The 14697-nt window shown below is 38.3% G+C and overlaps 1 protein-coding gene across 3 annotated transcripts in view; it reads right to left on the reverse strand.

The window, feature by feature from the left end:
• Positions 1–14697, reverse strand: part of CSTPP1 (centriolar satellite-associated tubulin polyglutamylase complex regulator 1) — an 83703-nt gene that overhangs the window by 47436 nt on the left and 21570 nt on the right. Inside the window, exons 2-4 of one of the 3 annotated variants that reach the window (XM_085224703.1) lie at positions 12744–12792; positions 12156–12260; positions 7666–7796 (exon numbers count right to left, since the gene is read on the reverse strand). In XM_085224703.1, the coding sequence (XP_085080829.1) occupies positions 7666–7796; positions 12156–12202 (178 nt within the window). In that variant the 5' untranslated portion in view covers positions 12203–12260; positions 12744–12792. The remainder of the gene's footprint in view (positions 1–7665; positions 7797–12155; positions 12261–12743; positions 12793–14697) is intronic. The other 2 variants (XM_085224702.1, XM_085224704.1) reach the window with 2 other exon arrangements.

Below are 14697 nucleotides of genomic sequence, written 5' to 3' on the forward strand. Positions count from 1 at the left end.
GGTAACATTGTTACAGAAATAGAAATTCAGCTCAAGCCAGCCTTTTTACACCACAGGAAAAATATGTTTCCAAAAGAAATAAATGGTATTTCCAAGCTTGTTTTACCAGAATAACTTCATTTAAAGCTTTTGGTGAGTGTAACTAGTTGATGAAGTAGAAGACCAGGGGTGAGAGACTGTAGTTGTCTATACTCACATTCAACAAACAGACCAAAAAAAAACAAATAAACAAACAAACAAACAAAACAAACAACCTTTTAGATATATAGATCAAGCCTGCTTGATTCAATAGGCGATGGTCCAATTTAGAGTCAGGAGCACATTATGTAAATCGAGGAGGTTAACTTGTGAAAAGCATAAAGTGAATTTACAATGATGGAAATTATGAATAAAAAGAAAATCAGAAAAGCTATAAGCAGCAGCTGGAAGAAAAAAGGTGCAATAATCCAGTTCAGATTATCCACGCAGCTGGATGACAGTAATAAATAGATAGATATACCTTCACTTAAAATGACATCTTCTAGCATGGAGGCCACTTTGAAGAACTAACTGCATGTGAATGAAGGAGGGTCCACATTCTACTTTTTATGCAAAACATGGATACACGTTCTCCCTTCACATTGCTCTTCCTCAGGCTGCATCTGCAGTGCCAAGTAGTTCAGCATGTCCCAGAGTTTAGCCTACATCAGTTAGCTACACAGACTCACCATAACACTGCTCACATATGTACTGATTTGCTGAGAGAACAACTAGTTTCAGGCTACTGACATAGAAATATGCCTATCCAACTTCCCAAGCTAGCATCTTTATATAGTGCTAAATTGTACTTGGAAATCGTATTTGGATTTGGAAATACCGACCTATATAAACCCCAAATTAAACAGCACAGGTGTACACTAGAAAACAGCAACTTAGGAATGGATGTTTCATTGTTAATGAGAAGGGATGAAGATAACTCTTTTCTCACTTTCACATCTCTGAGCCAACAGTGGATTGAAAGCAGGTGCGAGTTTCACAGAGGTTCTTGCTTTCCCATAAGTTCTTTTTAAAAGTCACAGTAAAAGGAATCAAAAGAAAAGAAGATGTACATCTCCTTTCTCTATCTCTGAATATCTTTACTGCTGAAGAGTGGACAAGAAATATTAGGTAAGTTGCTCCAAAAGCAATGCCTCCTTTTTATTTCCATAGAAACTACCAGAGACGCAAAGAGCAAATTAACACTATTTGGTAGAGCAAATTCTCAGCTACAGAACGCTATTTTTCAACACAATCACCACAATTAGGTATGCATTTTCAACGGTGATGAACAAGAACCTGCATGCTGCACCCTTAGAAGTCAGCACCAGTGGAGTTCGCCCACTGTCTCATAGCTACTATGACAGCATTGTTGTTATCAAAATGTTGCCCAACAGTCCATTTTTCATCAGCCTGAATAAATGGAAGTAGGAAGGTGCAAAGCCAGACTGTACAGTGGGTGTAGGATGACAGCCCGCCAAGATTGGCTATGAGCATTACGGTCTTCAAACTGGTATGGGATCCGGTGTTATCATGCTGCAAGAGAAAGGCTGCTTCCTTCTCTGGCCTGACTCTGGAAGTTTGAGCATTCTGCTTAGTCAGAATCATGGTACGGAAGTCAGCACTGTTGGTTTGTCCAGGCTCCAGAAAATCTGTAAGGATCACCCGTTTCCTGTCCCAGAAGACAGCGCACATCACTTTTCCTGCTGAGAGCTGTGTCTTGAACTTTTTCTTCAATGGGGAATTCACATGTCACCACTCCATGGACTGCCATAGAGTTTTGATTCCAGCTTCCAGTGGTGACACCACATCTTGTCACTGGTAACAAAGCAATCCAGGAATCTGTCACCTTCAGCCTGGTACTGGATCAATAAGTCCTGACAAACTTGCATATGCTATTCCTTTTTGTTCCCGTGTGATCATTTGTGGGACTGGCACAACTTCCAATGCACTGACACCAGTACTCAGCACCATGCACATTTCCCTGGTAGTAATCTGCTGATTCACTCAGAGGAGCTGATTAAGACACTCTTCATTTCACTATGTGATTGCTGTGCATCACCATCCAGAATGAGACTTGTCTTTCACATTGCATTTGCCACTCCTGAAACACACCACTCACCATCCCACTGTGTTCACATCTCCTGTTTGGTCTCCACATACATTCAGCAAGCATTGATGAATGTCAGTAAGTGCAATTTTTCCTCCATGGAGGAGTTCAGTTCCACACCTTTGCCTCATACGCACTTCCATGGCAGGCGCCATTTTGCCAGACTGCCCCCCCGCTGCCATCTGTCACACGGCAACAAAATGTAATGGGATATTGGTGGGAAGGTTCAACTTTTGCTGCCAAACCACCACCATCTGCCTCTGGTGTCATGGGCTGAGATAACAAAATAGGAGGCGTTACTTTCAGAGCAGCTGTCCTAAAAAATAACAGTTAATGAAGTCAAGTTTGAAAGACTGTTGATTGGCTGGTTGTGTATGCATATACAGTGTGTAGATTACCTCTAAAGACTTGTTGAATGTAAGAAAAGAGACACACCACTTTCATTTAACACATGGAGATTTCAGAATCCCAGTCCAAATCACACAACGTAGTGCTAATTTTATTCCAAAGAACTTCCTCACGGTTCAGAATAACTAACTCTCTAGGCCCATATTGGAATCTAAAAGTCTTAAGCAACTTAATTGAAAAAATCCATTTCAGTTGGTTTGAATAAGGATTCTGTCATAGGGGTGGGCAACTTGCCAAAAGGCTGCAAAGCAAATGGTCATAATAACTGCCAGTTGAATTTTGGATAATTGCTTAGCAGAATGCAACAATGATCACTGAGTACAAGCTCATTTAAATGTTTCACTCTAGCTGGAACAAAAGATAAAGAACATATTAATTCAATTTGCCAGTGACATAATAACCAGTGAAAAACTGTCAGATGCACAAATAGCCTGAAAAATTAAAAGAAAAAAAACAGATAAACTTATTGTTCCCCCTCACTTCCCCCCCCAAAAAATAAGCATTAAAAACATTAAAGAGATATAAATTTAGAATATGAAGTTATGAAGCTGAAAAAAAAAACAAAAAAAAACATTTGGAAATTAAGATGAGCTGCTGCATATTTAGAGACAGTGAAAAAGGAAATGCAATACTGGGAATGGGGACACAGATTCAATAATGATGCTTTCTGCTGTACCATACTGAATTCCACAAACTGCACAGATAAAACGGTATAGACTAAAATCAGGAAGAGGTTGAGTGAAGACATGAGCACTGATGACCCATGTGCTACTACTTCTACAGTGATTACTGCAGCCTATTTCATTGTGCAATGCAGATGTTTTAACTTACAATACCTGTAGACATACCTCACCATGTCTATTACACAATCTACTTATTTCTCCTCGATTTCAGAAATTCTTTGTCCTGATATTCCGAATTCATCTGTGGTTCCAGACATAGCTACATCAACAAATCATAAATAGTAACAGCCACAGTTGCAGGGCAGTGAAACTACTAAGTGAACAAAGGCTAGAGATCAATCATTTCAGATAAGGCTATTTCACTGCAGAATCAGCTTCCAGAGAATACTATATTAAAATCCATTGCTTAATCATCTTTAGCACATACCACAAACCCTTACTGATTAATAAAAACTTTCCTACAGTAACAGTATGTAAAGATCTGATTTGCTTTTAGTAACAAAAAAAGAAAAGACAAAGGATTCTGCCAGCTTAAAAGAGACAGAATAAAAAAAGGTATTTAATTTAAAATGAGGAATTACATACACAGAGCTAGGCTGACACCAACAAAGAAAAGGGTTTCAGAACCTCAACCACTATGCCATATGATGAGCATGAAACAAGAAACAAGTATATAAGATTTTGTTTTGATACAGTAGCAGTACTTTTTGCCTGAAGGGGATGTAATGGCCTGCCAAAATGTTCCCTAACCAATACATTCCAACATACTTTTCTGTAGCACTTCTATGCTTTGGTGCTGTGTGCACCTCCATAAAGTAACAACCACTCCTGATCCTGTATCTGGTGCTGAACCATTCCAGAACTATATCTAAGGTATCAAGCCACAACTATTTTTCTTAGATGCAATTTTAAATAGGTGGTAAAAATAGAAAAAGAAAAAAGAAGAAAGAAAAGGGAGAAAAAAAAGAGAAAAGCCATTGAAAAGTACTGAAGAAAGCTGGAGCTCTAGAAAAAAAAAAAAAAAAAGTACCAATGGTTCAGTCTGAGCTTTCTGTTCACTTCTCAATATATCAGGCCTGGAACAAGTTTCTCAGTGCAAAATATCTTTAATTGGCTGGAAAGCATTTAAGGAAAAATCTTTTTAATTAAAAACAGAACCAACAAGACATGAAAGCCAAGGGGGTTGGGAGAGGCATATGTTGACCTTATGAAGCTTTACAGCAGAACTCTGCAGGGGCTGTTTAAACTGAGAAAGCACAGTTTTAATTAAAGAGTCCTGAAGAACAGACAATTCAAAAGAGCAGGTCAGCTAGATTCCAAGAGGTCAATTTAAGCATAAGCAGAAGGAAAACAAGACTTCTGGTCATTTTACCTTCCTCTGGGAGAAATCTGTTGCTAACCAAGCATTATGCTCTATGTTTCTGAGCACACAAACTAGCTGTCCTCTAACCACCTCTATGAGTGTTGCAAATCATTGTTAAATGTTTATAGAATGGAAGAAATTTTTTGAAGTCCACAACAGATTCTTAACACTGGATCGCATTCTAAAATAAACTCAATTGTATTTTTCCCCCGTGCATGGAATCCCAGATATGCTTAAACATACTTGAAAACAGAACTCTGCACCTTGCTGAGCTTCAAAAAAAGTAAAAAAAATAAAAATAAAAAAACAGATCCAGTGTATCACCTTCCCCTATTTTTTTCCCTAAAAATTTTCTTTTTTTTTTAAGCTTATTATGCTACTAACATACTTAGTGAAGCTAGAGACTTTTCCTTGGTATTTTGAGACAAAAGAAATTATAAATCCAGTCTCCAAACAAAAGAATATATGAGTAAAAATGTAACTAAAACCTATCAAGCTGGAGAGACTGCATAGTATAAGAAATTCTGTTGATGGTAATCCTAACAGGACTCTTAACTTTTCTACCTCCTGCACATATTAAAACTGTCATAATTCTATCAACATGAAATAAGATGCTATAGCAACAAACTGTCTACAGACAGAGTTATGATTACATGCAAGCTCATAAAAAATAACTATTTTTTATATGTTCCTGTGTTCTAGTTCAGTGATCATAATAAAAAACAAAACAACTTAAAACTAATTTCTGAAATAATCTAATTAAAAGACATACCACCTTTCATTCCTCCAAAGAAAGCTCCAAGTTGAAAGTCTCACTTGCTTTGGGTATTACTTAGTTTGATTTTTTCCTCTCATAAGGAGACATTTTGTCATTTAAAATACTCGTGATCTCAATTCTGGTTGCTACCATTTGTTGCATAACATTATTGCTTACTTCATTCATCCAAAAAGAAAGTATTTAAAAGAAGTAAATCCAGGTCTAGTCTATGCCTTGGGACGGCAATAATCATCTTTGATCCATCATGTTGCATTGTTTTGGTGGCAACTTTTTAGTAAATTGGGTTTAGTGCTTAAAATAACATGCGTGTTCTGAGTTCTCCTGTTGTGCAAGTATAGCAGAAATATTTTAATTGCAGACATACTGAGAAATTCCATTAAGAAGTTAACGCCTGTTATGTGATGCATTAGGGATAAAAATCTCAGAGCAAATAAAACTAAAACTAATAAAAACAAAGTTCTAGACTGTAATTTCTGCTAGAGAACAAGAAAAAATTAGATTGAATGGCTGAAAATTTGTCAGTAAGTTTCCTGAAGCCGCACATTTCTGTCTCCAGTTAACATAGGAAGAAAGCATGTAAATGTACAGGTAAACATGCCACATTTGCTCAGGCCAAGAAGTGCAGTTGCTCAACTTTGAAGTCAGAAAAACATATTCCTGAACTTTTTTTAAGACCACAACCAGAATATAGTAGCATTCACCTAAGCTTTTTTTCTTAAGATTCACCCATTCCCTTGCAAAGTACCTTGGTGATTACATTTTCACTCATGCCTTTTCTGTATTTCATACAATTGCTAAAAGTAACAGAAAATTGGCACATTATGTAGCCAAAACTTTTTGGTTCTAACAAATGAAGATACTGATGACCTGGTGAAGGTTAAATGTCAGACAGACAAAGCTTGTTGAAAATTTGCATTGAACATTGAATGAGTATCTTCCATCAGACAGCTTCTTCTCAAATTATTGACAACATTCACCACTGAAGGCTGCAGTTCTGCTGGATGATTTTCTTGCTATCATCTCTCAGTTCTACTATGTAACGGTGTTCCAGGAATGTACACTCTGTTTTTCCTGATAATGATCTGACTTTATATCATAGATATCTTCACTGCATACTCATTAGATTAGTACCATACAATTTACACAATACCTTAAAAATGCTATCCCTGAACAAATATATATGATTTAGAACACAACAGAGTAACTATCACTAGTAAGACAATATTACAGAGTACCCAATTGCTTCAGTACCTAATTGTTCTGTCACATTTAGCTGTAACTGTCAAATTTCAAAGGATTTAAAATAGCATATGTCAAAAAAGCCATCTCCCTATTTATAGTCTTAGAAACTCTGTTCATCAAAAGCAAAGTCTTGCAAAAAACTTAGCCAGAAGTTGAGAATTTATCTGTAGATAGTGAGAAGTGAGGTAGAATATCTTGAAACAAGTGAGACTGATTGTGGAAGAAAAAAAAAAACAAGAACAACAAAACGAAGTCAAACCACTGAAATCCACATTTGTACAGCAACATTCATTATGTTTGCTTAAAATTCTAAACATAAAGAGTGAGCCAAAACTTAATTTTAGTTGCATGAAGTTACATGAGTTTATTTTGTACTCTGGCCAGTTCTCCAATACCTACTCTAGTGTGTTGCACAATAAGAATAGCTAGACAAGATAGCACAGTGCTGAATAGTTATTTTGGCATTGAACCTTTTTCCTTGTGGGTGAAGTTGTGGAGGTCACCCAGCTGTCAGTGGTCCCCATTCCACAGCCACTAGGTTCCTGTAATGTCATCTAAGAAATGTGCCAGAACTAGCTCAGACACACAGCTTAGGTGCCCATGTTCACCGCTGTTCAGCCCAACAATGCTATAACCCATACATCACACAGAACTCCTAGCCGGAGAACTCAGCACCCCACCTGCCTTGTAATAGCAGCATCTATTACCCTCATGCTCCATAGTCTATATTCAAACCAGCTCCAGAGCTGCTATCTGACTCCCATCTGATTCCCAGCACTTGTATTTTCTCCTCTGTCTCCTCATGCATATGACCACAGATGTCCTCCCTCTGCTCTGTTGTTGCTTGATGAGCTGTTCTGTAGTGGAGATAACACTGGCAACAAGGTGCTCCTACGCTAATTTATGCTGTGGGCATTATTTTTTTTTATATTCCACAGGCCACTAGAATGATGATGCCTTTTAACAGAATTAGTTTATTAGATCAGTGCGCAGTGTCAGCATTTGTGCTGCACCAGTAGTGTAGCTAACAATTTTGATATCAACATAATGGTACCGGAATACTTGCCTCCATTTTTCCCCACTGTTCGGAAGCATCTCCAAAAAGTCCGAAGAAAAGATGCCCTGTTATGAGGGGTAGCTTGGACAAAGCTGAACTCACGGAACAAAATGTGCGTTCCTTGACGTACGCTGTTAAAACTGTGGAGATAAGTAAAAACAAGAGAACGTTAGAAAGCTGAACCAATGTGAATGTTCTGGGGCCAGCTGGAACACTAGCAAGAAAACTACTGGCAGTTATATTTTGTGAAACCAAGTCTCTAAAGCTTATATCCATCTGTCCTCTAGAGGCAAGACTATTTGCAAAAACCACAATTGGAACTTAATTATAGGAATTAGAGGTTTGTGAAAGTAAATTTCATTCTAAAGAATCCCAGCAAGGGGTGTCCAAGAGCCATTTAAAGTCTTGAGACCAATCCACCAGAAAATGGCTAGCTAAGAGTTACTGTTGTTTGTCTGATCAGAAGATGCTCTTTGTTTTAGCATCATTTATATTTCAGTGCCATTCTCACCACAATTTTCCTTGAAGCCACAAAACAAAACCAAAAAAAAATTTAACAGAAGCCTCAAGATTTCATTTTTAGGTCAATTACTGAGACATGACTGTTTTAGATGTAAAAAATCTACCTCAGGAGTCATGAAAAGTAGACTGGCACTCCCCTAAGTGCTACTCTTGCACAAGTGCATTTTGAAAATAGTACCTGATCATTACAATGGAAAGTCACTTTGATATTCAGACTCTTGTATTTTAGAGCAGATTTCTCATATTTGAATTGCGAGGACTTTAGGCTAACTTATAGTAAACATTTGTCTTAAAATGCTTTCTCTGAAGTATAAGAAGCTCTCCTTTGAGTATGGTGAAGCTCAGCATGTAAGAACAATGGAAATGCAAATAGAAACATTATATACCAAAGGTACAATGATAGAGTTGTCTCAAAGATGGATTTTGTGCATTTCACTCTGAATCATGCATGTGGGACAAAGCTTTCAAACACTCCAGAGAGATCATTAAAAATATTCACTTGGGACAGCAGCTTAACTTGTCCACACGAATATAGAGCATTAATAAAAGAGAATGAAGAGAATTTAAAGAATTAATGAAAAAGATATAAGCTTATTCTTATCACAGCAGAACCTCTCTGTGGGTAGCATTTCTGCTGTAGACAAAATCCAGTGGTCAGTGGGAACCCTTTCAACTTGCAATTTTAAAATCATCCCCTTAAATATAACTAGTGTAAATCACCTTTTAGCTTTTCCTAGCTCAGAAAAGAGTCTCACATTTGAGAGGGAATTATACCAGAGATAAGCAAAATTAAAGTCAGATATCAGCTGGGTGGATGGGAGGGTTGAGAAAGGCCAATGTAACTTTTCAGATAAGAATTTGTACTTGTGTTGTTTTTTTTTTTTGTCTCTGTAATTAAAACTTTCTGTCATGTGTTGAAAGCACTGATTCTAGCCCACTTGTTCTGAAGGAAATTCATGCAAAATAAGTACAAACAATCGCATTATGATTAAGAAACACTCATGATCTTTGAAGTTTGGAATTAGAAGCACTCCTTCTTAAACATAATGAACAAACAAATTATTTCATATTTATGAAACCAGTGCTGTGCAAGTCAGAGAAAAGCGCAGTCACAGTACCAACGGACTTCAGTAAGTATACGCTGTGCCTGATCAAAATACAACAAAATTAGAGGAAAGGCTTCCATGACTCTCATTGTAAGCAAACAGTATTCATTATAAAGTGCTCCAGCTCACTGCTTCAGAGGGAATGAGTACAGAGTATGGGAAAGTAACATGCTTTAACACAAGATGACTGTGACAAAGCTGGAAATGGGATTTCAGATCTTCTCATCCCAAACCATAGCCCGTAAGACTTTTTTCATTTCTTATCTGCATTGTTTTACTGATGAGTTGACAGGCTGATGGAAGAACGAGGGATATAAATGAGAAAATGAAGAAACTTTGTATAATTGGAGAAGGCAGCATTCAAAAAGATGGCACATACAAGGGAGATTTCTAGTAAGAGAAAGAAGATGAAGGCAAGAGTATGCTTGTTTAGACTCCTGAGGGAGTGAGAAGGAATCACAGAACTGCAGAATACTCAGAGAAGTTTAAATCTGAGAAAGAAATGAGGTGGGTTAGCTGTGCAATGACACATCTAAATGCAGCTGAATTATGTTGCTCAGAACAACTACAGTACCTGCACTATCTGGAAGCAAATCCTGGCACATCTATAATGGAAAGCTTCAAACATGAAGCTAACATACTATTAACTCACAGGAGACAGCCCTACTACATTGCTTCTTAGCCCTAATAAAATGAAAACTCAAATCACTCATGTTTTCAGCATGGGATGGCTCTAAAACTACAGAGCAAAAGAGTATATAATATATATAATATAATAATTTGTTGTTACTTACTCAGTTATAAGAATGGATGGGTATGCTGGAACATCAGCACATCTGAATGTGCTAACAGCTAAGTGCCATCAGCTAGTTGAGTAAATATTGTATGAGGTACAATATTTAGTTCCTCATTTCTTGCAATAAGATTTTGTTCAGTTATACAATGGGAAGATTCTTCATCAAAAGGTCAAGTCTGCAATCACAGGAGTTAGAATTTAATCCTTGTGAAGATGCTACGTTTCAGAGATTCTACTTTATAAATTCCTTTTTATGGGTTGGAACCATTCAGCTTAAAGGAAACAGCCATCTCCCACAGCTCACAGCTGAGCTATCCAGCAGGCAGTCTACTGACAAATCGACACGTCTGGCTTCATGCAAGATCAACACCAAACAAGAGACTGGAATCATACTTTTTGAACAAACTATATGTTTAAAAATATTTACAATTATTTTCTGGTTGATAGCACACATGGTAGTGCAAAAATAACTCAGCCATCTTTTCCTTAGCAGTTGCACAGAGATGAAGCTACTGCGAACACAGCAAGTAGAAGTGACCTGCAGATAAACCCTACAGAAAAGAAAAGGACTACCAAAAGCTCCTGCAGTTATTACAACTGTATTATGCGGTATGACCATCACATGACCTATAATTTTATAAATGCTTGCAGCGATGTATTTTCTAGTTTCTTTTGAAATAAAACAAGCTATCACTCCAGAGGAACAGCTTAAGAAAGCAAGATAACAACAGCAAGGCAACAAACAGTTCCAACTTTCTCAGCAAGTTTAACAGCTGCTGAGATTCCTCCTTTAGGATTGCTCAGTCTTCCCTCTGCCTTCCTCCCACTGAAAAATTCATTCCCTTTGCAAGGTCAAGTGGCCAGAGCTTAGCAGTGCATTTGTACAGGAGAAAGACTTACGACCAAACTAGGGCATCACTATTAATTTGTCCTCATTCAGTTAAAAGCAGGTCTGTAAACCTAGAAACAAAAGCAGAAAAAATAACTTCTCATTTAGCTGGTTAACTCCTTTCCCCCTTTCAGGTTTTACTATGGTCATTTGCAGAGCCCTTTTAACAAGGCTGCAGGTTTCAAAGCCTCCTACTACAGACCTAATGGTTGTCTTGGTCCTCTGTTACCAGGAAACAGCACAGGCAAATCAGAACATTTATAAAAGTTACTAATGACATGATTTTATTTGTCTTGCAGAAACTGAGACTAGAAGTTGAACCAAATGTTCCTTAGGTAACCTCAGTTCATTATAACACTCATATTTCACACAGGAACTGCTACCTGACTGGATACTCCATTAGCCAAACAGCTTCCCCATTCACTTAAAGGACGTTCTGGAGGAAGATGAGAAAAAAATAGAGCAAAAGTTGTTGCTCAGTTGGAAACTCTAAAGAAGCTTGTGCAGTCGAGACTTCAAGGTCTTGCTTTGTCACTCTTTATCCTCACAAGCCCTAGAGCAGCCAAATCACAGCACTGCACCCCTTCCAATAGCATTGCTGAGAAAGCTGCACTTTGCAGCACATCTTGTCTGCACTTGTAGGACAACACATGCATGGGAGAGGAAGAAAAGAGTTTTGGGACTGTGATAAAACAGCCCCGGCTCTTGGAAATGGCTCTGCTGGGAACTCTAGCACTCAGGTGCTGCTTCTCCAAACAGAGCTGCTTTCAGTGGGGCTTTGTCTTTTGTGTAATTACATTTCGGCAACTTGCCAGAGTTCAGAAACTTTCAAGCAACCTTTTCAAACCTTCGGACTTCTAAATAGATTGTAAAAGTCCCAGGATGCTATGGTAACATCCCAATTGAAACTCACTACAGTAGTTAGCCTCTGCCTGCTGAACTTTGGCAAAGCTAACTATGCACAATGCAGAGAAGCCATGTGTCCCCGACAAGGACAGAAGAGCTTGTCATGGTCCTGCTTCCCCTTAGCAGGTGCCACCTTTGGCTACCATGCAGAGAGCTAAAGGAGTGAACAGGACCCCTCCTCTACTAAAGAGACCGCAAGGAACAAGGGCCAACATTCCTTAACTTACAGCATACTGTTTGCATTTTCCTCTGAGACCATGAAGAAAGAGGGAAAACTCACTGTGAAGGCTTATCCTGCTTCTCCAGCATGAGCACCTCTTTTTCCATCCCCAACTTCTCTTCCCAGTCCCACTGGTGTCCACATCATGAATAGACAATTGAGTGCCTTAAGTGAGAATAAGGTAGTCTCAAACTCAAAGAGGCTATGGCTAGACTGAGCAAAACATTTGTAGGGAAAAACAGCGCAGAGGACTTGATAAAAACATTTCGGGTATTTCAGCATTTGCTTTTCTTGAAATGCGCATTGGACTAGCTCGTGTTTGGTCCCATGGGCTACATGCTCATTTGCAGTTGGAACACATCTTCCAGTTTAGTTCCTCTGAAAGGAACCCAGGTCACGAGCTCTAAGCACTTACTATGCTTTTGGTATGAACCAAAAGCACAGTAAGGATAATCAGGAGTATTAGGATTAGAGACTATTGTACAATGGGTAACAAAGAACTAGCTCTAGCAATAGAAAATGCTGAAGGCTTTAACATTCAGGAAATTTCTGTTGTTAAATAACTCACCCACACACTTTAAAGCATCCCCAAGTGATCAATCTTTCTCACCCCAAGGTTACGCTCTGTAATAGCAAAGCGAGGTTTACCTTGCCTGGAACAAGCCCTGAGAGGGAGCACTTGAAATAGCAGGAACCACTGAGAAAGAAAAAAAAAAAAAAAAACAGCTTCACTACTGCTGTGAATAAATTACTGCTGAATGAATGTGATTTAACATAAACTAATATGTGAAGAACAGCGATCTTAAGTTTACTAGGCTATGTGCAATATGCAGACCAATCACTGGGTTATTTTCATCCTTATCACTCTTGCTTGGAAGGTAGTGTAGGAACATTAGCATACCTCAATGCAAAGCTACTGTATTGAGTGCTTTTTTAAATTCCTTAGATAACAATATTTGGGAGAACAAAGTCAGCCCTAAGAAAAATCAACATCTTCCTCTAATGAAACTAATAGAAATTTTTAGGAACTTCCACTGAAATGTGTTAGCAGTGTTAAGATGAAACAGATGCTGAAAGTTATTTCTGATGGCTGGCTTTAAGAAAATATCCTTAAATATCCTGAGCAGATAGGAAATCATTAACACTTAACATATTGGTGAGTGATGTAACACTGCAAATAGATGAGATTTCTTGCTATGCTTTCCGTCTCACCCACTCAAGTTTATTTCAGCTGAGGGGTGTGGAGAGAAGGAAAGGAGAGACACAAATGCTAACAATTTGTTTTCAGCCTTTTTGGTACAGGCACAGCAATCTCTGTATTCATGGCAGCATTAGTACAGGTGGTACAGAGATTATCCCAAATACTGTATGAAAGGAAATGAACCAAGCACCTGTGACAAAGCTCAGAGTAGGCAGTGAACAAGCCTTCTTATGTTGCTTTATAGCAAAACAAACCCTCTGAGACCAGTCTACAGATTTGGAAAAGGAAAGGATGAAAGGAGTTGCTGTGCTTGCTCTTTATTACCCGGAATCTCTTTATCTTTTTAGAGTCCGCTCCCTTGATTTCTTCTCTGCTAGGTCAGTAATTTAACACCTTAAAGTTTTCGAATGAAAAGCTAAAATGACCTTACCATGTTGAATTATTAGCCCAGGATTTAAAAAAAAAAAAAAGGAAAAAAAAAGGAAAAAAAAAGCAGCAGCAACAAATAAGGGGTGGGGAGGAATCTCCAAAAACAGAGGCCTTTTGATCAGAGCAGCATCCTGCAGTTTGCTGTAACTCAAGCTGGCCATTCTTACATAGTAGGAATTAAGGACTCCCCCTGCCAGGCAGGGACCTATTAAAACACAATAGCTGTTTGAAAAGAGTAAGGCAAGCTGATATGGATATAATAGGCCACATATTGAGACCCCTTTCTACTCTGAAATAAAGCTGCTTCTTAGAGTTATGGGCTGGGAAACCTAGTATTCAGGAGGATGGGAAGGGCATACAATAGAATACGGTAAATGGAAGATGGTAAATAGCCATGCAGAAGTCCTCTAAGGTGCTTAGGGAAACGTAATGAAGCCTCAGAGATAAGCATCAATCACTAAGAGTAGCTTTTTCAGTCTGATCAGGTAATTTCAGACCACATGGTGTTTCAATGAGTCTGGAAATGCCTTGCTGGTATAAACAGAAGTCTAGTTTTTACAGTGAATACAAAACCACAGCGTGTTGCCCACCACAGAGATGGCTATGTGAATACCATTGTAGCTGGTTTTATGGAGATCACTGTAAGTTCCTACCCAGCTGCACTCAAAAACCCTCCTTTTACCCCAAACATGTTAAGAAAAGAAATATATATCCAGTATTACACAAAGGAAGCTGTTAACTCCCCAGCTAATGTATTTAGTATTTGTTCAAACTGGTCTAGGTAGCCATTACATGAGAAGAAGAAAATTCCTTATTGAGCTGCTTTATAATCCTCAGTACTCTGAAGGCATGGGAGATTCAAGTCCTCTACATTATTAACACACAGCCATGATCTCCGTTCTTTGCCTTAATTCATAAGCAAACAGACAGTTTTGCTCTCCCTGTCGTGTTGTGAAATAGTTTCAAGGTGAT

Source organism: Meleagris gallopavo, chromosome 5 (genome assembly GCF_905368555.1).
Source record: "Meleagris gallopavo chromosome 5, MGAL_WU_HG_1.1, whole genome shotgun sequence".
Classification (NCBI taxonomy): Eukaryota; Metazoa; Chordata; class Aves; order Galliformes; family Phasianidae; genus Meleagris; species Meleagris gallopavo.